Source organism: Mastigoproctus giganteus, chromosome 13, assembly GCF_048544385.1.
Source record: "Mastigoproctus giganteus isolate SK-2022 chromosome 13, ASM4854438v1, whole genome shotgun sequence".
NCBI lineage: Eukaryota > Metazoa > Arthropoda > Arachnida > Uropygi > Thelyphonidae > Mastigoproctus > Mastigoproctus giganteus.
This window is the reverse complement of record NC_143587.1, coordinates 33,666,866-33,693,227: the sequence shown is the minus strand read 5'-3', so window position 1 is coordinate 33,693,227 and position 26,362 is coordinate 33,666,866. Positions and strand designations below refer to the sequence as shown.

At 36.6% G+C, this 26,362-nt stretch overlaps 1 protein-coding gene across 1 annotated transcript in view; it reads right to left on the bottom strand.

The window, feature by feature from the left end:
* E(z) (histone-lysine N-methyltransferase E(z)) overlaps positions 1–26,362 on the bottom strand; it is a 238,997-nt gene that overhangs the window by 3,654 nt on the left and 208,981 nt on the right. Inside the window, exons 16-18 of the mRNA XM_090387215.1 lie at positions 25,702–25,797; positions 17,033–17,114; positions 1,714–1,879 (exon numbers count right to left, since the gene is read on the bottom strand). Coding sequence (XP_090243341.1) covers positions 1,714–1,879; positions 17,033–17,114; positions 25,702–25,797 — 344 coding nt within the window. The remainder of the gene's footprint in view (positions 1–1,713; positions 1,880–17,032; positions 17,115–25,701; positions 25,798–26,362) is intronic.

Below are 26,362 nucleotides of genomic sequence, written 5' to 3'. Positions count from 1 at the left end.
TATATGGGGTCAGCAGGTGTTCGTTTATATCCGCAGTTTCAGACATCCACGGTAGGTCTTGGAATATATCCCCTGCGGATACGGGGGTCTTACTGTACTTATTGTATTTAATTTGCAAAGAGTTTAATCCTTTCGAAAAGCATTCTTCAGGTTGGGCATCACAAACTATGCTTCCATAACTACTTTTACCTCTTCGTCATTTTTAAAATGAGTACCATGAAGGTGAGACTTGGAGTTTTTGAACAAATAATAGTCAACTGGGGTCAGATTTGAGCTGATGTGGGGTGATTTAATTGTTCAAATCCAAATTTATGAATTTTAGCCTGCGTGACCCAAGTTTTTTGCATGGATCCATTAATGTGGATAAACAAAATCCAGTGACTCAGCTTTCCATGTCTTTTTATCCCTGAATTGCAGCTTTTACTTCAGCATAAGGCTGGCATAATATTTCTCTATTATGGTAGATTTAAGTGCAATCTAATCAATTAACAACAATCCTTTTGTGACTCAAAAAATTGAGGCCAACATTTTTCCAACTGATGGTTGGGTATGAAACCTTTTTGGGGTTGGAAATTCCTTGTGCTTCCACTGCATGCTTTTTAATTTGGATTCACGACTGTAAAAATGTAACCAGGTTTCACCACCAGTCACCAAACAGGATAAAAATCTACCTAGATTAACAAGAATTATTTTAAATTCTCTTTTGATGACTTAATTCTCTGATGTTTGTCATGAATGGAAGGCTTCTGGGAATCCATTTTGCACAAACTTTGGACATTCCCAAATGCTCATGTATTTTCTAAATTTTCTGTTTTCTAAATTTTTTTCCTTCAATGATGGCAATTGTTTCAGAACTGACTGCCTTGGATGGCCAAACACACCGTGGATCATCCTCAACTGACTCCCATTGTCTTTTGAACTCTGCTGACTATCTTGCAACAGTAGCATATCTAGATGATACTTCCCCAAACACTAGTCATTCTTTCGTGGATTTCTTTAACATTTCTGTCCTCTTTTGGTCAAAAATTTGATTATTGAACAATACTCGATTTGTTAGATGTTCATTCCTCTCCCATCTATATGTAAAACTATCCATAAGATAGTTTACATATGATTTTTTTTCATGTTATTTTATGAGACAAGCCATCAAACATTACATATTCTGTAATTTATATATACATTTCATATACCCTGTTCTAAGAACTTTTTGACCACCCCTTGTATCTGTGCCATCGAAACTGTCTGTCCTGGTGGCTATGTAAGTTCACAGGTCACATGCATAGGGGGTTCCATTATATTAATGTGTAGTTAGTTTTCTTAATTATTTCTTTCAGAGTGCAGACATTGCTACCCATAGCTGGGTACTTGCTAATTAGTCTGTAAATTCTAGCTAGTGGGAGTTATGAGTACCTTGAAACTTCCACTGACTAGAGCATGACTGCACATTGCATTTTTCCAACTCTGCAATATGTTAGCCACTATCTTACTGCTGCACATCACTTACATTGATTACAATATCAAAACACCATCAGATGACAGCAATCATTCTGTCAAGTTGATCTTTAGTTTTTTTGAAAAAAAATTTTTTAAGCATCATATGGTTTAAGTGGCAAAAATAAGTCTACAAAAATAATAAAAAAAATGACTAATTATTTGTTGTCATCATAAATAGCTAATTCTGCTATAATAAGAAAAATAAAAACAGTTTTTTACCTATAGTCAAAGAAAAGCTCTTCACCAGACTGAATAGCTCTTTTGGCAAAAATACCAATGCGGTGGTCCCCATTTACCATCATAACTTTTGCATAGCAATTAGGATTGATGGAATGATTAGCAAATCTGATCTTATTTCCTTTTCTTGTAGCATCAACAACAAAATCTGAAAATAAAACCAACATTACATTAAAACGAGCTTAAGCCATTCCATTGTGACGCGAATTTAATTTTTTTAATGCAGTGCCTTTGAAAGATTCTCCCCTATAAATTCCTTATTAACCATATATATATATATATATATATAAAAAAATTTACACTAAAAGTGCTCCTCTTGCCATTTTAAACCCTTTGTCATTTAAGATTCAAAATCCTACTCTACTCATTTAATAAAGCTAGAGCAATACATGCTATGCTCTGAAATAAGTTAATAGCATTCTGGTGATATCTGTTAAACACATGAGTTTTGTTAAACATATGTGAGCTTTCTGAAACAAGTTTTTTTCATGTAATTTTGAAAATAAACACTTTTAAATATTAATTTGTTCATATTCTGACTTTACTGTCCATTAACAAAGTAAAATTACTGTCAAATCAAATCAGAATTAAAAAAAAAAACAAAAAAAAAACCAACATAAACTTTGTTATTTTTTTTATGTAATGATAATATATCCTCTACATCTATTTATGTATTACTTGATTTGATTTTATTAACTTCTGGATTTGAATTGCAGAGAATTTCTTCAATTTCAGCTTTCATAATCCCAAATTAAACAACTGAAGTCAACAGGCACAATCTCCTTTCCTGATTTTCAAAGCTTTTGTGGTGCTGCCACCTATTGTAAACTGTGCCCACAATTTGTTGGAAACTCAGATAAGAGAATGATTACATACTGGAAAAATTAAGATAATTAGATATTAATGGACAAATTGTTTTAAATGTAAATCTTTACATGCACTCCAAAAAGGGCTAAAAGTTTTACACCATATTTGTTCTGCATCGACTGTATTTGCCAATTTTTAGAAATCAAAAACCAGAATGCTTTTATTAGGGTTCCAGCTTTAGCCAAGCATGCTCCTGAACTGCCTTCTGGTACACGGAATACAGAATTGACTATCTCCCCCTTCAGGTACAAATTCCTTGTGAATCACACCCTATTTTTGTTGAAAAGCACAAAAGCACAATCAGCATTGTTTTTATTGCGAACTTCTGTAAACAAAACTTTTTGGGTCTTCGTGATGATTTTAAGTCCACTGCACGTTCTGATGACTTGTACTGGGTTGTATTGAAACACCCAAACTCATCTACAGTGAAAATACAGTCAAGGAAATTAGGACTGCCATGACATTATGGCTCATTAGGGCTCAGAGTAATAAATTATAAAAAACACCAAGTCTCAACTGCGTGTACAGCTAGGAGTGTCGTCAATAAAACAAGTGATTTAAACTCCTGGTTAGGACAACTAACACTGACAAAATAGGGCTAACAAAAAATGGTGTCATCCAGGAATATATGTATAATATACAGAGAAAGGATACACAAGATAGGAATAAGGGCAAGGGTCATGCTTCTTACTGAAAGCAACTTTAGCTGAGTGCAACTAAAGCTGTGCAGACTCAATACTTATGCATGCTAGTATATAATTTGTGGTGGGAAGAGTATGACAAGGGCCTCTACATGTAAATGGAATGGGCAGGAAAGTGTGAATGTCTTATTATGGGTAATTCAATTTGTCCCTTAAGATTGGAACAAGTGGAAAGGAAACTCACCATGGGAGGGGGTAAAAATTTTAAATAAACTAGATGATTTAATATCATTGCTTTCCATTAAGATTATTATATTTAATATCACTCATATACTACATGAAATTAATAATATAGTTTATTAAGCAATCACCTAAACCATCAGACCTGATGATGGGTATCAGCAAGATGCCTGAAACATCACCTTAATGTGGAGTGGTTTATGTGACTGCTTAATAAACTATATTATTAATTTCATGTGGTATATGAGTGGTATTAAATATAATAATAATCTTAAACTAGACGATTATCATTTGCATTGGCACATTAAAGAAAATACTAGGAGTAAGAATATTCTAGACCTGATCGTTACCCACAAACCAGTTATCACGGAGCCTACAGTCCAGGCTCCATGATATCTGGATAAAATGACAAAGGAAAAATGACAGTAGGTGTGTTATAGGCCTAATGAATCTGATGAGTATAATGAGCAATTGTGCAGAGAAATAGAGTGGGACAGTAAATCAGAGTGTCTTATAATGGGGGATTTTAATTTCCCAGAGATTGACTGGAATTTGTGGGTTGGTCACTCACACACTAGCAAGGCTTTTGTGGATTTATTGGATGATTGTTTTCTACAGCAGCATGTTCGGGCAACTAGAGGAAGTAATACTCTTGATCTGATTATCAATAGTGATTCTTCATGCATTAAGAATCTGCAGATAAACGAACCACTAGGTGGCAGTGATCACAGTGTGATTGATTTTTTTTTTTTTTTGATTTGGTAATAGTTGGTGCATCGGCTTCTGTGGCCATATTGCACCTCCCAAGGTTTTTGCAGTACTTTGATCCAAGCCCAAGGCGGGAATCGAACCCGCGACCTTTAGGTTGCCGGGCAGGTACTTTACCCACTCGGCTAGCCCGGTCGGCGATCACAGTGTGCTGAAGTGGGATTTACTCAAAGAGGTAACTACCATCAAGGGTAAAGAGAAGGGTTTTTGCTTTCGTAAAGGCGACTACAGTGGTCTGAGACAGTATTTAAATTCCATACGGTGGGACCAACTGATGATGTTACCAACAGCAAATTCAAAATGGGAAGCATTCAAACAATTAATTTTGGAAGCTACTAGACTTTTCATACCAACTAAGAAATATTGTTCAAGATATTTAGGCCTAAATGGATATCAGATGAATTAATTAGACATGTGGCAGAGAAGAAAAATGCATGGGATACATATAAATTAGCAGGTAACACAGAAGCCTATGGCAAATATAAACTAGTCTCTAATCAAGTCACAAAGGAGGTTAGGCAGGCAAAGGCAGATTACGAGAAATCTTTGGCAAAGGATGCAAAGAAAAACAGCAAAAAGTTCTTTACTTAGGTAAAATCTAGAAGGAAGAGAATGAATCAGATTGGTCCACTCGATATCGATGGGTCAACTGTTGATGATCCTGCTCAGGTAGATAACAAACTAAATAAATATTTTGCACCGACATTCACACACGAGGAGATATTCAGCGAGGGGAATGCCAAAGGTGTTTTCAACTCTGGCAGTAAGCTAGATAATCTTGTAATAACTGAGAGTAAAGTGGAGGAGAAATTGTTGAAAATAAACATAAGAAAGGCATCTATCCATTTATATTAAAGGAGGCAGCAAAGGAAGTAAGCAAACCCTTAGCCATAATTATGAGAGCTTCCCTGGACTCAGGGAAAGTACCCATGGACTGGAGATGTGCAAATGTGACCCAATCCACAAAGGAGGATCAAAGGGAGACAAAGGTAATTACGGACATGTTAGTTTAACTTCTGTCCCAGGGAAATTAATGGAGGCACTGGTTAAAGAAGCACTGCAAGATCATCTAGACAAGACTTCAGTTATAGCTAGGACACAGCATGGGTTTGTTAAGGGGAAGTCTTGCCTGACTAATTTCATTGGATACTATGTAGTCACAAAGGAACTGGATGCAAAGAATAACTTCGATATCATATATTGAAGTTATTCTTTGCATCTTAGAAATTGGATCTTAGAAAAGCCTTTGATACTGTTGCACGTGGAAGACTGCTGCACAAATTGGAGCAGTGTGGCATTGGAGGCAAATTGCTGCTATGGATAAAGGGACTGTTGAGTGGGAGAAGACAGAGTGGTAATCAATGGACACTGGGGGACTCCACTAATGTTATTAGTGGAGTCCCTCAGGGTTCAGTGTTGGGTCCATTGTTGTTTTCTGTATTTATAAATGATAGTGATGATGGTATATCAGGCTTAATGTCCAAATTTGCAGATGATATGAAGGTCGGCAGGGTTGTTAATGACACTAATGACAGTATGTTGCTGAAACAGGATCTAGAAAAGTTGAGCAGAGAGGTGGCAAGTGAAGTTTAACATTGACAAATGTAAAGTACTGCATATGGGAAGCAGTAACCCCAGAGTAACGTATCAACTGTGTGGTACTACACTGACAGTGGAAGAGAGTGAAAAGGACCTGGGGTAATTGTGCAGGCAAATATGAAGTTTTCTGAGCAGTGCAGATGGTCTGCAAGAGTAGATCATGGTGTCTTGTCAATGATATACAAGAATTTTTCTAGCAGGGATAAGGAGGTGATTATCCCCTTTTATAAGGCAATGTTCAGGCCACACCTTGAGTACTGTACTGGGGGCCTCATTTTAAGACGGATGTAGAGCTGTTGGAACGAGTACAGAGAAGGGCAATAAGATTAGTGAATGGAACAAAGAGTTGCTTTTATGAAGAAAGGCTTAAGTTTTTCAAATTACAGTGTCTGAAGACTAGACACCTGCGAGGTGATCTGATAGAGGTGTATAAAGCCTTGAATAGTTTGAGCATGCTTAATGCTGATGGGATTTTTTCTCTTGCTCAGAATTGTCTGAGAGGGCATAAATTCAAATCAAGGAAAGACAGTTGTAGGATAGATGTGCGGAAGTTTGCCTTTAGCCAGCAGGTGGTCGATTGCTGGAACAAACTTCCATCTCTCGTTGTAGAAGTTGATAGCTGAAATAGATTCAAGGCAGAACTAGACAAACAGTTAGAGTGAGTGGATGGGTGAAATAAGGTTTTTTTTTTTTTTTTGGCTGATGCTTTATAAGCTTGCTTTCTTGCATCGTGTGCCTTTGCTAATGCTTATGCTAACCTCATTTAGCAAGAAGGCAGCAAAACAGAGTGCATTCAGCAATTTTGAAGGAGGCAGCAACATGTAGAAAGTAAGGAGGGAGCAACAAAGCACATTCAACCATTAAGGTAAATCACAAGGGCACCACTTGGCTCAGAAGAGATTTCCCTGGATTGGAGATGCCACAATATATTACAAATACATAAAGGTGGTTCTAAGGGTAAAGCAGGCAACTAGAGATCAGTCGGTCTAACTTCAGTGTTAAGGAACATCACAGTGGCAATGTATTGTAATACAGGAACATTTAGAACTTGACATAGGATATAATTTTGTCATTGTTTATTTGGATTTCAGCAAGCATCTGACTTCAAGAGAGATTACTGTATAAGCTGGAACATGTTGGGATCACGGGTAAGGTTCTAAGACGGAATGCAGAGTGGCTGCAGCGCAGGAAACAGAAGATTGTTTTTAATGGTTATTCTTCAGAATGGTCTAACATTAGAATTGGGTTCCTCTAAAGGATTGGTTCCGGGACCACAGTTTCTGATTTTCATTAATGACATTGACAAAAGGCTAGGTGTCAAAATCAGCATATGAAGTGAAGACTGCAGAGTAATAATGATCAGCACTAAGCAGGACTCCTTCACAATTGTCAGAAAAGTGGTAGTTATATTTTAATGCAGCAAAATGCAATATTTCACCTAAGGAATAGCAATCCCAAAATAACACACTTTGTGAAGCTGAATTAAAAATAACAGAGGAAGAACAAGATTTGGCAGCAATAACACAGTCAGATAGGCAGTTCTCTAAGCAGACAACAAGAAAACTCGTGGTTTCTTGCTTATGATTTATCAAACTTTTGATTGTTAGGGAGGTCATTATTCCATTGTATCAGGCAACTGTAAGAGCTGATACCTAAAGAAAAAAGACCTAAGCTTCCTTTTTTTTTTTTTAATGAAAACCCCAAAAACAAGATGATATTTGTTGACATTAGACTTGAACTTCTGTAGACTGTAATTTTTGGAAAATATTTATGAAAGAAGGTTCCAGAAAACGGTAGTTGAATAAATAAATGAAGATGAAAAGTTGGTTCTGTGAGTTGGAAGATGGACAGTAAATTGATGTTGGCTGGTGGTGGCGGCACGTGTTCGGACTGTTCTGAAAGAGAGCGGGAATTATAGAAGCCAAGAGTGCCCATGGAAGTACCTGTAGAAAAGGCATACAGGAGGCATGCAGTCTCAAAATGGAAAGTAGAGAGGAGTCATTAATTAACCTAACTGCCCTTTTCTGAATGGAATCTAGAAGCCTGAGAGAGGTTTTGGGGACACCCAGATCTGGGAACAATATTCCATGGATGGGCGGATTTGCGATTTGTAGAGTGAACAACCGTTTGGAAGAAAAGTAACGGTGAGAGCAAAAGAGAAAACCAAGTTTTTTAGATGCAGAGGAAGCAATATTTGTAATGTGCTTGTGCCAAGAGAGATTAGAAGTCGGGGTAATCCCCAAAAGAGATATCATTTTGCCTAGAAATCGGAGTGTTACCAAAGATAAGCATAGGAGCAGAAGAATCCTTTTTGCGAGATATAAGACAATACCGAGTTTTAGAAGGATTGAAATCAACTAAGTTGTCTTTGCTCCACTGGAGAATTACCTGGAGATCGTCATTTAAGGAATTGATAGTGGATATTCGAGAAGTTGAAGCTGATTGAGCAGGGCAAGGTTTCTCAAAACGGAAAGTGGAATGCAATGTGCTATCATCGGCAAAACTATGGATAGGATTTCCAATCAATGGAAGAAGGTCATTAATATACAAGAGGAAAAAAGTGGGGGAAAGAACTGAACCTTGGGGGCCACCAGCATTAGTGGAGAAGTTAGTAGACAGAGAGCCATCTACCATTACCATCAGTGAGCGATCAGAGAGAAAAGTGGATAACTAATTACAAAAAACAGTTGGCAAACCATAAGATGGAAGCTTGTTTAGAATACATTTATGCCAAACACGATTGAAAGCCTTTGAGATGTCAAGAGCAACTGCTTGTGTTTCACCGAACTTTTCCATTGAATTTGTCCCTAAATGGGTAACATAAGCCAGAATATCACCAGTGGATCGACACTGACGGAATCCATACTGGCAGTCATTGATCAGACAGAAGGATTGTAATTTAAGAGTTGGCGGTTAATTTATTTCTCCATTACTTTAAAAAGAGTAGAAGTAATTGCAATGGGACAATAATTGGATGGGAGGGATTTGTCACCCTTTTTAGGAACTGGCTGGATATGAGAAAATTTCCAAGCAGAAGGAAAAACACCTTTGGAATAAGAAAGTGAAAAAAGGCGGCAAAGAACAGGAGCACAGGTTTTGAGAACAAGTGGAGAAATAACATAGAGACCTGGAGCTTTCTTAGCATCAAGATTCGTCAAAATCCTTCTGGCATCCTTTTTACGGAAGACCACAGGAGGCATTAAATGGAGCGTGTTGGGAACGGTGGGTGGTGTTTTACCAAGATCATTAATACATGAGTTGGAAGAAAAATGGGATGCTATTAAGTCAGCTTTATCCTTGGTTGCAGTGATAACAGAACCATCTGGTTTTGACAGAGGTTGGAGCAGAGATGGGCCAAAGTTGCGGTCAATAGCTTTGGCAAGAGACCAGAATGCTCGGCTACCATTAAAGCAAGAAGCAAGTTTTCTATTCTTAACCTGTTCAAAATCTAGTTTGGACTGATCAATAACTGCTTTACAATTGTTGCGAGCTTTGATGTAGGCAGAAAATGAAACTGAAGAATTGGAAACAAGCCAATTACGATATGCAACATTCTTTTCTTAAACAGCCTTAGCACATTTATTGGAAAACCAAGGTTTAGATAAAGAACGAGATTTGAAAGTGGAGTGTGGAATAAAGGATACCATTCCTACAAGAATAATTTCACTGACACGATCTGAGCAAACGTTGACATCAAAATTTTTGAAACAGTAATTCGACCAAGCAAAAGAAGAAAAGAAATCTTGCAGGTCATCCCATTTTGCATCCTTGTAATGCCAAACAACATGAGGTAGTAGTAGTAGTAGTAGTAGCAGTAGTAATGGCATGTGATGCAAGAAAGCAAGTGTATGAGCTTATGCAGCATCAGCCAAAAAAAAAAAAAAAAAAAAAAAAAATCACACCATTGCCTCCAAATGCCTGTCCAGTTCCTCCTTAAATTTATTCAACCTATCAATTTCCACAACGATAGATGGAAGTTTGTTCCAGCAATTAACCACCCGCTGGCTAAAGGCAAATTTCCGCATATCTATTCTACATGTCTTTTCTTAATTTGAATTTATGCCCCCTTAGGTTCGTAATCTGAACAAGTGGAAGGATCCCATCAGAATTCAGCGTGCTCAACCCATTCAAGGCCTTATATACCCCAATCAGATCACCGGGCAGGTACCTAGTCTCCAGACACTGCAATTTGCAGAACTTAAGCCTCTCTTGGTAAGAGGATCCCTTCATTCCCCTCACCAATCTTGTTGCCCTTCTCTGTACACGCTCAAGTAAATCTACATCCTTCCTAAAATGAGGCTTCCAGACCTGTACGCAGTACTCAAGGCGTAGCCTGACCATTGCCTTATACAGAGGGATGATCACCTCCTTTTCCCTGCTAGCAAAATTCCTATATATCATTGACAAAACCCCATGACCTGCCCTGGCAGCCTGTCTGCATTGCTCAGAAAACTTCATATCTGACTGCACAATTACTCCCAGGTCTTTTTCATTTTCTACCACCTTAAGTGTAGTACCACACAGTTGGTACGTTTCTCTGGGGTTACTTCTACCCATATGCAGTACTTTGCATTTGTCAAGGTTAAACTTCAGTTGCCACTTCTTAGCCCATCTGCCCAAATTATCTAGATCCAGTTGGAGTAGCACACTGCCATTACTGTCATTAACAACCCTGCCAATCTTTGTATCATCTGCAAACTTCAACATTAAGCCTGATATACCTTCATCAATATCATTGATAAATATACAAAACAACAGTGGACCTAACACCGAACCCTGTGGGACTCCACTAATAACATTAGTCCACGAAGAGCAGCACCCGTTGATTACCACCCCCTGTCTTCTCCCACTTAACCATCCTTTTATCCATTGTAGCAACTTACCCTTAATTCCATTCTGCTCCAATTTGTACAATAGTCTTCCATGCACAACAGTGTCAAAAGCTTTCCTGAAATCCAAATATATGATATCAAAATTATTTTTTGCATCCAGTTCCTTTGTAACCACATCATAATATCCTATCAAATTTGTCAGACAACACTTTCCCTTAACAAACCCATGCTGTGTCTGAATTATTGCTGCAGTCTTGTCTAGATGATCCTGCAATGCATCTTTAACCAGCGACTCCATTATTTTACCCGGAACAGAAGTTTAAACTAACTGGTCTGTAATTACTTGTGTCACCCTTCGATCCCCCTTTGTGAATTGGGGATACATTTGCACATCTCCAGTCCGTGGAAACCTCCCCTGAGTCCAAGGACGCTCTCATAATTATGGCTAAGAGTTTGCTTAGTTGCTTTGCCGCCTCCTTTAATATAACTGGATAGTCCCATCCACCCCAGGTGCTTTTCTTATGTTTAACTTCAACAATTTCTCCTCCACTTTGCTTTCAGTTATTCCAAAATCATTAAGTATCCTACTACAATTTGATAACCTTCTGCCATTTTCAAACCTTAATAATTCCTAATGTGTGAATGTAGATGCAAAATACTCATTCAGTTTGTTTGCTATCTGAGCAGGATCATCAACAGTCGAACCATCGATATCAAGTGGACCAATCAGATTCATCTCCTTCCTTTTAGAGTTTATATAAGTAAAGAAATCCTTGCTGTTTTTCTTAGCATCTTTTGCCAAGGATTTCTCATAATCTGCCTTCGCCTGCCTAACCTCCTTTGTCACCTGATTACAGACTAGCTTATATCTGCCATAGGCTTCTGAGTCGCTTGATAATTTATATGCATCCCATGCATTTTTCTTCTCTATTACGAGTCTCATTAGTTCGTTAGATAACCATTTAGGCCTAAACCTTGAACAATATTTCTTAATAGGTATGAAACTTTTAGTAGCTTCCACGATTAATTCCTTGAACGCTTCCCACTTAGAATTTACTGTTGGTAACATCGTCAGTTGATCCCACTGTACAGAATTTAAAAACTGTCAGAGAGCACTGTACTCACCTTTACGGAAGCAAAAACCCTTTCCTTTACCCCTGATGGTAATTAAATCTTTAAGTAAATCCCACATCAGTACACCGTGATCACTGCCACCTATGTTATCTGCAAATTCTTAATACACGAATGATCACTGCTGATAACCAGATCAAGAGTATTATTTTCTCTGGTTGCCTCTCGAATATGCTAATGCAGAAAACAATCATCCAATAAATCCACCAAAGTCTGACTAGTGTGTGAGTGACCAACCCACAAGTTCCAGTCAATATCTGGGAAGTTAAAATCCCCCATTATAAGTCATTCCGATTTACTAGCCCACTCTATTTCTCTGTACAATTGTTCATTGTACTCATTCGAGTCATTAGGCCTATAACACACTCCTACTCTTATTTTTGCTTTCGCAGTGCTTATGTCACACCAAACTGACTCAACAGTGCACTGTTCATCTATATCAACTGGATGCACTTCTTTTGATTTTATGTTTTTCTTAATTAACAGCATAACACTACCTCCCTTTCTATCCTGTCTATCCTTTCTGTACACATTGTACTCCCCAAATTCCAGTTCAGCATTCCTTATATCTGTGTGATACCACGTCTCTGCTATCCCAACAATATCCGCCTTTGATGTCTTGACCAACACTTCAAATTCATCAAATTTATTTACTATACTTCTAGCATTGGTATACATGTTCCTACTCCTATTCTTAGTTACCCTAACACATCCTATATACCCACCTAAAAGCTCCACTGGAGAAGACACAATCACCAAATTGTGATCTGAGATGCCTAATGGACCATTCACTTTGACTGTGTACTTAGAAGGGTTGTTTCTGAGGAAAAAAGATCAAGCAAAAATCAAGTGTGTTGGCTGTATGGTTAGGATTGTCCGGTATTCTGGTAGGTAAATGAACAATCTGTCCGAGGTCATTAGTAATTGCAAAAGCCTCAGCATCTCGACCAGCTGGGTCGGTGTGACTAGAAAACGGAAGCCAGCTGGAGTTGTGAACATTAAAATCACCAAGGAAAACTACCTTATTGTTAGGAAAATTGGACTGGAGAAAGTCAAGTTGCAAATAGCAGAAGTCAAAGAACTCCAAGTGATTAGTGGAGTTGGGTGAACGGTAGAGACAACAGATGAATTTGACACAATGAGGTAGAGAGATTTTAAGCCAGAGAAGATCAAAAAGAGGAGATTCCAAATTACCAAGTCTCTGACAGGGAATATTGGAACGGACATATGTATAAGTACCACCTTTGAGGCGAAAGGATTCATACAGCAAATAATTTGGGCAACTGAGATGTGCAGTAGTTGAATCAAACGATAACTAAGATTCTGTCAGAAAAAGTACACAGGGTTTGGCAGACTGCAAGTGGAAATGGACATCACTGAGATTAGAATTGAGACCATGTATATTTGTGAAATGAACTAGGAAGTGTTTGGGAGGTTTAGATCTTTTCACAGATAAGCTTACTCTATTAGTTTGATAATTCGTGGTGTATTCAATAGCAAGAAAAAAGTGTGGTGGTGGTGGGGGGGGGGGGAACATGCTGTATGAAGTAATGAAATTTTTGGATATGGCGTACACATGTTAAGAATATACCCAGATCCTAGACATAACGTGGTCTCGATAATGCCCCCTGCATACACACTACTTGAACTCCATCCAGTCACTATCTGGCAGAGTAGAGGTAGCAAGATTATACACTAGCTGATCAGTAAGCCTCCTAAAGAGTTACCAATAGTTTCGGTCCGGTGTACTAACTAGCGGCCAGCCTGCGAACGGCGTTTCCTGAAAGAGTCCAATGATGGGCAACCTATTTGGTGATATACAGTGGTGAGCTGTGAATATTTTAACAATGGGCTCGCAGTTTTTCTGACTTTCTACTGAGTAAATTTGATCGGTCACAGTCCGCCACACTACTGTTACAGAAGTGACATCATCTGTGGCTTCCACCAGAGGCGTTTCCCACGCTCGCACTACTAGTGCGATTAGAGCACGTAACACATTTTTCATGACTGGTATGATATCTCAAGTCAGGGGATGGACAGATAGGGCTTATTACCCCCTTAACCATGGTATAAGTGAATGTGTAAAACGTTCCTGGGTCTATCTAAAAAAAAAAAAAAAAAAAAGAAAGAGAAACTTAAAAACCTAGTCATCATGCCTCCCCTTATGATGATAACTGATACGATAGTGTCTGGAGTTCTAACTTTTTAGAATTTTTGAATAGTATGATGTCACAATCATGCTTCCTGAAGTTACTACTGCAGTAAGTATGATTGCAACAATACAAATATTTATCAACAATTTCTCCTTTTTGTCTTGCATTTTTGTTACATTCCATTATTAGGTGCCCATAACAGCTGTGTATGCTGTTTCACCTATATGATTGGTACTTCAATCGACGCTTTTTCCAAAGACATTTAGATACGTTGCAATTGCAAGTATACATCTCCTACTTTAGTTATCATAAATCCATTATATCTTGACTTCCAGAAATTATGAAAATTTGTGAATGCTCAATAAAATATTTACAATAAAAAAGCTCTTTTATTTTGTAATCAATATATATAAATCAAAATACCTAAAAGAAACGCGAAGGATGTTTCACACACACTATCTACCCCGCAACATTTTTATTAGTCCTTTTTTTTTTTAAGAACTAGGGAAATACAATGGATACATTTTTTTTATGAAAATTTTAACATTGCGAATAAAGAATAACATGAAATATTTCCCATATCACAAATAACATAAAAACTATCACAAAACATTCCACAATATAAAAACAAATATATTATATAAAAAACAAACTTTCTAGAAAAAGTACACAAAAATCACAGATTAGATGAAAAAAAATTATTACAGAAATATTCAAGAAAAATTCATTCTAAAAATTGCCCCATACAATTTACTTCTTTATTAATATTTGTTGTTGATCTTCTGCTTTGCTCAATAGCTGAGCGATGATTACAGAGGAATGAGTTCACAGAATGATCAGGATCAAATTGAAGCAATGGTTTTCCATTTAAATGTATGGTGATCATAATCTGCAACGTGTTTAATTTTCAACATTATTCATTCATTCACTCAATATTATTCATTACACTGAAAGCTCGCTCAGCTTCAGCACTGCTAATCGCAATGGTTTCAAAGATATTTCTGGCTTTCTTAATTGAAAAGGGAATTTCATTCAATTTTAAAGATAAACTGTGTTTGACAAAATCTCTAAAATCATTAATTTTTATTTCACATTTTATCAGAAAACTAAAATTTCTTATTCGGTGTTCACAGTCTTGCCACCGAGATGACAGTTCTTTCATATTCCATGATTTCGGGTAGCATATATTTAAAAATTCTTTCAATGGTATCGTTATTTTCTTTATTTAATTACTTGCCACGAGGTAATTTCTTTACTTTCGATTTTGATTCCTTCAAATTCTTTCCACTTCACATGCTCTCGATTTTAGCTTCATAATTTCCTTCAGAATTTTTCAAATTAGCAATAGCATTGATAGTTTGAATAATTAATTTATCTGCTTTTACCATAGTGATTCTGTAAAGCTTCTGAAAGGTAAGAGAGCTCCTGCAGGATATCGATCATTAGTGCTAAACGGTTAAGAAATTCCAGATTTAAAAATCAATTTAATAATCCAGAATATTTAATTTCTGATTCAAAATGTTTGCACAAGCGGGATAATTCGCGCTGGTTTTTTTTGGAGATTGGTGATAGTTTTTTTTTTTTTTTTTTTTTTTAATTATTGCCTGTATGCCATTATATTTTAGAACATTTTCTACACAGTGAAACCTCGACAAAGTTTCAAAATCTGCCAGAATCTCATCTTTGTAAAGTTTATATAATATCTTAGTTGCCTCAATCCTCCCTCTACGTTGCTACTGTCATTAGTTCTTTGAATATGTGCAAAATGTTGAAATCACGCAGATATTCAGCTACTGTGACCAAGTAAACATAGACAGGAGAAATTTACTGGAAGGTGTGGATCACTCTCACTTCTTCGAAAAACATATGCCTGTTTGTCAGAGTAAAAGGGAACCACAACACAGGTTAACCAGAGGCTATTATCTGTGTCAGGAATTAATCCTCTGACTGGCTATGGAAAGCATATTGACTAGTGCGACCTCTCAGTATGTGACTGCATAGGTTTTACGGACACTACTAACATTTGTGAAACGGTAATCCCCTTCACCCTTAATTTGCACTTTCTAATTACCTAAAGGCCAGAGGTGAGAACAATGCATACAAAGTTGTCTCTCCTAATCCGCTCGTTACATGGAAATTTTCTTTCCAAGGGGAATTCAAAAAAATTCACTATAAAGAAGTTGGTTAAACAGAGGTCCGAGTGTAATTAAATCAAAAATGAAGCAATTTTAAAATACATAGCTGATTGATTGATTGCACCATTAAAATGACGGGGATGGAGCCCCACTGCTCCACCGTAGTTTCGGCTCTAGATACTTAATAATTGCATCCAGGATTTTATTTGTAAAATAAATGATCATCTCAACAATGGGCTCTCACGAGCCCACTATAGCTCACCACTGGTGATATATGCAAAAGGGCATCCATGTGAGGAAAGACTGAATATGTGGGCTACAGGAGCTTGGCAATCAGGCACCATAAAAATGACCGGACTGAAGTCTATAAGGATCTGAGAGGAGATAGTTAAATTAAAGGTGGTGAAATTTTCATCATTATAAATGATTCTAGAATTAGTGGTCATAAATTCAAATTACACTGAAAGAGATTTAGACTGCACTGTTGGAAGTTTTCTTATAACCAATAAGTTAATTGCTGAAATAAGTTACCTTTGTGGGTAGTTGAGCTGACAGTTGGGGGAAATTCAAAGGTCAGCCGGATAGTTATAAGAGAAGGGAGATATAGGTTGTTTACTTTATTTTTATTTTATTTATTTTCGTCCAAAGCAGCACAAGCCTGCAGCTTCCTTGCATTATATGATTAACACTAATATCATTATCCATATCAGCAATTCACACTACCGATTTATGAACTTTCAATTTAAAATTTCAATTTTCATAATGCTTGTAAACTGGGGGATTACTGACATATTTATTGCTCAGCTAACAGAATGTCCCATCAAAATAATTTAGATGAATTTAAGAAAGTAAAATTTAATGTGTTTTGGATGGAGAAAATAGATTCGCATGGAACAAAACTGGAATTGCTAAAAGGTTTTTGGCAAAAAAATTACCATTATTAAGGTTGAACAAGAAACTACACATGTATTTATCATATACTTTTCCTCTCCTGTCTGCTTCATCCTGTGAGATTATCTGTAACAAGAAAAATTTAAGTGAAACTATGTCCTCATAATTTAAATAGAAATAATAAATATGTAAAGCAAATTCTTACAGAATCGAATATACTTTTTTCTGTAATTAATACTGGCTTTAGATACATGTCAAAGATCATAACACTTGCAAAAGAGCTATGTATTTTAACAATTCAATAACACAATTATGAAACAAATTATATAATAACAAAGTATTTTGTATGCAATGATCATTTTTGTGCCTATTGAAATAACTGCAAACTAAGAAATGAATCTGCAGTTTTTTTAAATTTAATTTGTTAAGTTCTGAAGGCTTTACTTCCCACATCGTTATTGATACTGCAATACGTTGTATGTCAAAAAATATCAGTTTGGTATTATGGAGCCTTTATAATCAAAATAACAAGTTCTACCTTCCTGCAAGAGACCATATGTGATGGGCCAATAGCAAAGGAGGAGCGTGCACAGCAGCAATAAGATCAATGTCTAATGTACTGCACTAAAACCGTTTTATAAGCCCTGAGTTTTTTATTTTTTTGACATACAACATATTACAGTATCAATGATAACATATGCTATTGTAGAGGGTGTAGTTCCCCTCCTCAACTTTAAAAATAAATAAAATTAAATTAAAATACAGTAACCCCTCACTAATCCAGTTACAGTTAATCTAGATGTCGGATAATCTGAATCAAAATATGAAAAATTCTTTCACAGTCGAGTCACTCTGACTGCACAGAGAGAGACAGAACATACATCACACTGTCTTGCATGTTGTTCAGTATTGTTGTTGACTCTGAGTCAAACGGGTGTAAATTCTTATATCGCTTCATTTGCGTACTTCCTATACATATACATGTACATAAGCTAACATTTTATACATTATGGGTTTATGTAATTGTTGGCGAAACCACACCATTGCCTTGTCGAGGTCCTCATATGCAGACAGTTTCATAGTTTTTCTGATAGTCATGTCTTTAATGCTGTCAGATGAGCCCGCAAAATCTAATAGCTTCCCTTTATTTTTAATAATGTTGCATATGGTTTGGTTACCAACATTATAATGGGTCATTAAAGATTTAATGGATGCACCATTTTCAAACTTTTGAATAATTTGAAGTCTTTGTTCAATTGAAAGCACAACTCTTTTGCGTTTACCCATCATTTTCACAATTTTTAAACAAAAAAATAACTCCTGACATAAATAACAAAACAATTTTTTTTTTTTTTTTTGCGGTGCAATGGAGTACAATTCACATGACACACTAAAACAAACTAAACATTTGTTCTCTTTCCATTGTTTTTTTTTGAGCAGTTGGTGTGAAGAGAGTGGGGGGGGGGCGCAGGATAATAGGTACATTCAACTCCAAACACAACTTATAACGTAAGTTATAAGTTGTGTTTGGCATGCAAAACATCTGTTTATACCTTTATTTATTTTATTTATTTATTTATTTTATTGAATTATTGAATTTTATGATTTCTGGTGGATTTTTTTTTTTTTTTTTAAACTTTGAAGTCTTGAAACGGCCTGGTTAATCAAGTCTGCCGTACAACTTCTGAATCTTCTATCGATGGATAAATGCAGTCTTTTTATAATTTTTAAATAAAGGCTCTACAGCAATATTTTTTTAAATTTATTTTCACCAGCACTACCCATATCATTAAATTTTCTATTTATTTGTGTTCTAAGTTTTTTTTTGTCTTTTAGGGCAATCTTTTGCTTCACTAATACAGATTATAGCTTAATCCAGATGACCTCTTCTCCCAATTAATCCGAACTAGCAAGGGTAATTATTGACTATATGTTACACAAGCCTTGTCATTACATTAAACTCTGGACTTTTTTTTTTTTTAATATTAAGTCTGACTTCTATCAGACAAATTAAAATTGTCCAGATCACTGTTGAACTGCCTTTTATATGAGATATTTGCATATTTTCAATTTTTGTAACATTGCATGAATCTAAGAATTCCTCCATTATCCCTTAACTTGCCTGATAAGAGATAATGTTTTTTACTTTAAAAAAACATTAAAAAAAGCAAAAAACAATAACAATGGGAGGCACATGTTTGTTATTATTTCAATAAGTTTTTTTTTTTTTTGGAGTGGAGGAGAAGGTGGAAATAGTTTATTGTTGTTGTTGTTATGGAGGCTTAATGGCACATAAGCTGCTAAGGCTATAATGTGCCTATTCACTTATTATATTAAAACATGAGTTTGGAAATAGTTTATATGGAAAACCTTTAGTGGACCAATATGGTTCCATCCTTTCCCCTTAGTGTTCATACATGTAAAGAATTTTTTACTAACTTTCTTCAAAGACAACTTAGTTGATTTCAATCCTTCTAAAACTCAGTCTTGTCTTATATCTCGCAAAAAGGATTCTTCTGCTCCTATGCTTACCTTTGATGATACTCCGATTTCTAGGCAAGTTGATATATCTCTTTTGGGGATTACCCTGACTTCTAACCTCTTTTGGTATAGGCACATTACAAATATTGCTTCCTCTGCATCTAAAAAACTTGGTTTTCTCTTTGGCTCTCAGCGTTACTTTCCTTCCAAACAGCTGTTCACTCTATACAAATCGCAAATCCACCCTACCATGGAATATTGTTTCCACATCTGGGGTGGTGCCCCCAAAACCTCTCTCTCAGGCTTCCAGATTCCATTCAGAAGAGGGCAGTTAGGTTAATTAATGACTCCTCTCTAACAGAGTCTCTCCATTCGCTGTCTCAGATGTACTGTTTTTGCTGCATGGCTTTTCTACAGATACTTCCATGGGCACTGTTCTTCTGAATTGGCTTCTATTATTCCTGCTCTCTCTTTCAAAACAGTCCGAACACGTGCCGCCACCAGCCAACATCCATTTACTGTCCAACTTCAAACTCACAGAACCAACTTTTCATCTTCTTCGTTTATTCATTCAACTGCTGTTTTCTGGAACAACCTTCCTTTGTACGTATTTCCTGAAAATTACAGTCTACAGAAGTTCAAGTCTAATGTCAACAAATACCTTCTTTCGTCTTCTCAACCTCCAACCCAAGCACGGTACCAAGTACTATAGGTTCTAATACCTCTCGTGTTTGAGGTTTTCATTAAAAAAATAAACTCTTGAGCCTCATAGTATCACCAGTAGACCTTGCCTGAAGTCTCCGCCTAGTAGTATAACTTTTCCTCCACAGGACTTGTCTAATCTGTCGGATCATGCAGTAGTCTGTAACTTTGTTGCTTGAAAGGCATGAATATGAGTCATTGGTGCTTCATCCCACACTATCAGTTTTGATTGTAGAAGTGCCTTAGCTTCCTCTGTGTTCAGTTTTTTTTTTTTTTTTTTTGGGTCTGGCTGGAACTGTAAATGTTTTTACAGTTCCAGCAAAATGTTTATGTAAATGTTTTTACAGTTCCAGCCAGACCCCAAAAAAAAAAAAAAAAAAAAAAAAACCCCAGTTACGATTAGTGTTTGACTTATTGTACATGTCAAATGCCATTTTTTGTTTTGTTGTTTAATTTTTCTGTATTTGCGATTGCTTTGGCTTGTTCTTCCAAAACGTCAAATCATTGCCAATGTAGAGGCTCTGTCATCATTTCAACAGCTGGTTGATGCACTTTTCTAAGGATCAGACCATAAGTTCTCAACATTTTGTTTATTTCTGGAAGAGCATAGGAGGACCAGTTTCTTCAGAATAATGTCTTATGAAATCTTCACTCATGCTCTGCTTATGCCTTTCCCATAGTTCAGGTACATCTTCAGGGTCTCCAAATCCACATACCATTGCAAACAGTAACAGTATATAACTTGGTGTACATGCCTCGATTGCCTCGGAAAGTGTGTTGTGCTATATCCTGTCTCCTTTTAATAGTCGATGTTCTCTGCAAGCTTGCTGAAATGTTTCACAGAGTTGTCCATCAACTGTTTGCAAATGCTTAGAACGTGTAACTCTTGTAAGAAGCATGTGTAGATAGTAGCGCTCGCTGTCTTGAACACTTACAACAGGCATACATCCAATAACACCATCTCCACCTCTTTGCCTGATTTGTTCTCAAATACGTAGTACTTTGGTATCTCTGTGCAATTGAATTGCGTTGCTTGTACATCTGTTCTGTTCTGTTTAATTCAAACCATGCCTCAAGCATGGTCTTTGTAGACATTTCCCACTGCAAGGCTTCCTCTTCTCTGCCCTCTTGAAAGATCACTTGCTGTTGATCAGGTAGGTGCACTGCCAATCTTATAATGAAATGTAACTTCTCCAACATCAGAAATGCAATCAAATGCCACACTGCTTCAGGTGCACTAACACACCGTCCATCTAAGAAAGTCGGAATCTCATCAAAGACCAAACTACCACTGGTACCTTCCCTCTGTGATCTTACAGATGCCACATCATGACCTTTATCAACATATTTATAGAGGTACTTTACACTCTTCACGGAGGCACGCACATCCACATTAGTGTGGGCATTGAATTTCTTCGACAACCATGGATTATAAGGTACAATCCATCTATTGTCTGCATCATACTTTCTAACTTTATCAGTAGGTCCTTCTCTTCTCTTATATATCGGATAGCTGTTAACATTCTCTTCTGTCGTATCTATGAATTCTTTCAGATATTCCTTACTGCATACACCTTTTATGCATGGAGATTATGAATTGAGTGCGCTGCAGGGACCATGTAGCATGCACTTTGTGACGATTTCAAACAACCTTGGATTTGTTTTTAAGCATGGTAGCTCTGCAAGTATGACTCTGTCAATGACATACTTTGTGTGTATTTTAGAATCTGTAGACAGAGTGAGGAGTATGTGTGCATGTGGTAGTCCATGTTTCTGGAACTCTATCACATAGATGAAGGCTATCACAGTACCACAAAGATTCCGTTTGAGAATGTTGTCAAGCAGTTCTGAAAGTTTTATTTTGAACACTTGCACAGTTATGTCTGGTCTGTGTTCAGGTCGTTGCTTCCCTTCCATTGCATTCACAATCTCAGGCTACGCAGGATTGCAAGTAAATGTAACGAATAGATCAGGTCTCCCAAACTTTCGTACAATTGCCACCGCATCTTCCATGTACCTCGAGCGGCCTTGGAAAGTCAAAAGATGAATTATCATCTTTCCTGTTCTCAAGTTTTGGTTCTGAGCTCTTGCCTCTACTGCATCCAATAATTCATGGTACATTTCCACTTGTAGATCTTTCTGATTATGGCGTAAAAGTTTAATCTAGATCCTTTGGTCTTCACATAAAAAAAAAAAAAAAAAAAGGTAAAGTGCAGCCATTATCAACCCACTGCAAGATGGAAGCCTCCTCAACAATTCATGCTGAAGGAAATGGACCATAATCTGCCACTCTGGTCCAGTGCGGGTTGGAAGATTGACCGTATTCAGCAGTCAGGGGCTTGAACCCCGGTCTACTCAAAGAGCATGTGCTACTGCACTCCCGCTCCTGACCACTCAGCTACGGAGGCCTACTTCACATAGGCGTCTACAATGTATTGCTGAAATAATTTCCCACCGCTATAAATTAGGCTAAAATCAGGTCTCAATGAAAGTCTATAAGCAAAGTACCGTGTTACTCTAATATGTTTCGCGTTTCTTCTCTCTGTTGTGTGTTGTAGTTCCTCACGCCAACCACCCTCTCCGCACAGGAATAGCAACAGATACACCAGGGCTTGGCAACCTGCGGCTTGCGAGCCGCATGTGGCTCTTTGAGCATGTAACTGCGGCTCTTTAACTTTAAGTCCACATGAAGTGAAGCTTGAAATGGAGTTAGAGAACTTAAAAATCAAGGACATGTGGAGTGCAAGACTAAAATGCCTTAAAACTGAAATTGAGGATTGGAGAGGCAAAAGGCTGCCCTTGCAATTCGACATAAATGGATGACGAGTTGAAAAAGCAAGACCAAATTGTGTTCGATGCGTGGTGTAGCTTACCACACACATATATAAATTTGAAATATTTGCGTTTGGACTTCTCTCAGTTTTTGGTTCGACGAATTTCTGCGGGCAAATATTTTTGAACATGAACTATATTAAAAACAAATCAAGAAGCCGTCTGAACAATGTGAGTCTCTCATCATGCTTAAAGATGAAAATTACGGCATACTTCCCTGATGTTGAGTGACTCACTCAAGAAGTTCAGCAGCAAAAGTAACATTAATTAGAAATTATAAAATTTTAAATATTAATCAATATTTCAAAATATATATTTTTTTAATAAAACACCTTCCCACTCTATTCCATTTCTTAAACAACTCCCCCCTCCCCAGCTTGAGCTGAAGTGCAGCTCTATGGATTCTTTCTTTTTTAAATTAGATCAAAAATGGCTCTTCACTCAAAAGGGTTGCTGACCCTTGGGATACACCATAGGGTCTCCATTCTTGTTCAGCGGTGATATAATTCTACAGCAGTCACCTGTCAGATATTATTATTATTATAATTAGCCATATGGTGCAAGGAAGCCTGAGGCTTATGCTGCACGAGCCAAAAATAAATTTGATTTACACTAGGACTCAGAGAAAGAGAGAGAGAAGCAGAAGGAAATCACCAAGAAAGAAAAGAATGATGATATCCAGCTGCACGTCTGTATTTGCAGGTGGTCTTCTCCAACAAATATTGCAGCAACCTCCGCTCTGGATGTAGGTGCATTATATTGTCTCTTATCTAAGTCTGGATTTTCTATAAATACCATGCACACATTCATCGTTGGATTGGCCTGGGTTATTTGATGCATTTGTTTATGCATCAAATGGGCAAACTTGTCGCAGCATCTCATCCAATTGTTGCATTACTTCGGCCATACACCCTTGGTTTGATTGTTTTTCAAACCATTTTGTTGTTGCTTCAGAAGAATCGAAAGTATAAAGTTGTCCACATCCTGGCTTACTTGCCTTGTTTGGATAAACTAGTTTATCCAAACAAGTCCATACCATTTTAGTTTAGATAAACTAAAATGGTATGGACCATTTCCAGGCGGTGATTTAATATCTGCGCCCATTGATGCGAATGCCAATGCTGAGTTGCAACTCTCACATGTTCTCTGTAGTTATTTGCTTCATGTGTATCCCCTGTAAGCAGCTCTCGTAATAGAGTAGGTGTCTCGAACAGTGAGTCAAGTGAAACCTTTCCCTCATGACAGCATTTAATGTATTTATTCGATGTGTTTAACTCATGTCCCCAATATCTTGCATTGCAATACTCACAGTTGTAACACATATTTCCTATGTCATGCTCTTCCACATTAATTACAGCTTGTTGATTATTCGCATTTGTACTTCTTTTTGATTAGTCCTATGGAATTTCGCCCGTATTCTCATTTCCAATCTTGCTTCTCTTTCTTCAATGTTTTTTGTCCGTCTTTGTAGTTGTAGAGTCTCACTTCAGTCTCTTAGATCCTGAAGTGAGACAAGTCCTGATCCTTTGAACACTGAATTAACAAGATCTTCACTGTATTAATCTCAAATCTTCTATAATGTTTCATTAGCATGTATTCTACGGTTTCTCAAAGTTCTTACACACTGTTCAGCCATTTTGACACTTTTTAAAACTCAAATTGATTATGTCAATAAGTTCAGTTTTTTTTCTGAGTAAAGACAGATAAAATAAACAGTCAAAATAGCAGTTACCTTTCAGCCATAGCTTGCCTTTCTTCAGTCGAAAAACATTAAGTACAAAAATTAATAAAGAATGCCCGGTGTGGTGGTCATGCAAGGTGAACCACGTGAACAGGTGCTGTCAACAATTAGCAGTTGTTGCCAGCTGCTAACTGTTGGGCAGCATACCTAAGTGTTATATATATAGAGAGATTCTAGTCTATTGTATAAATTTTACACCCTTTCACCATTAGGTGCAGAGAAAGCAAGACAGTCCCAGCAAGCATTGTGCACTTTTGAAAGTGACTTCCAAAATATTCTTTCTAATTCAATGCAGACGTTCATTTTGATTTGAATGGGCAATCCAGCAAGTAGAATTTCCATATGCAGACTGAATAAAACCTTAAATTACTGGGAAGAGACAAGCACATCCAAACTGCACTACCAGCTCATTCTGTTTTGGGGATTGTCGCTATGTTGCCTGATATGCAAGCTCTGGCATCAAGTTGGGCAGCTGAGAGCTACAATTAAAACCACAATTAAAACACTACAATTCCACAATCATGCACTGCACTACTAGTTATGTGATATGATATTTGGTCCAAATCACCAATACAGAAATACCACTATGAATATTAAGTCATAACTTACAAAATCACTAGCTAAATTTAAAAATAAGCTAATGAATGGGATAGGACTATTAAACTATTTATTGAACACAATTTAATAAGTTAATTAGGTAAAAAAAAAAAAGCAAACTTTTCTAAAACACTTATCTGTTTCCAAGAGCACAAAATGGTTTGTCTGTGTAGTTAGTAAAGTGAAACAAACAAGTCCTGATCCTTTGAACACTGAATTAACAAGATCTTCACTGTATTAATCTCAAATGTACTCTATAATGCTTAATGTTGACTTTTCAAATCCACAAGATATTTTAGAAAAAATTCATATTACATTTCATTTAACAAGAACTTAAAAAAATGAAGTTTACTACTTTACCTCTCCACAGTATTCTGATATAAATTCATTTTTCTGTGCAGTATCTTTTAAAAAAATTCCCCAGCCAGCCACATCAGATGGAGCAAGGAGAAGATGCTAAAAACAAAGTTTTGGTTATGTAAAAAAAGAGATAATTTTTAAAAATACAAGAGCAAAGTAAAAGCATTAAAAGTACTTATAAATGATGCAGTAGCAGTTAATGTGCAATGGGTGTATTAATTTCAGTATCATGAGCTCTCGGTATCATTTCCATTTTGGATTTCAATCTTTTAGGCAGGATAGGCACGTATATCTACCAAACTGTATAGTGAGCAAAGCAAATATAGGCACAATTTGAAAAAAAATAAATATAAATAAATAAATAATAATAAAATAAAAATTATTCTTGATGGGTTAAGTGGATCATAATGCACTTTCTTTAAAAAGCTACTTCTGTCAAAAATGATTATTATTTTCATCTTTTATTTCATAGTACATAGTTAACAATATGAAATTTTGTACCCACTTAAGCAGCATGTTTGAATATTTCAAGTTATATTTTTATAGCAATAGAATTGGATTCTAGGTACCAAACTTAAGCTTTAAAATTCTCTTTCCTTGTTTTTTTAAGGTTAACATATTTCATACAAGTACTGTGCTGAGCAACAATACTGCATCAAAA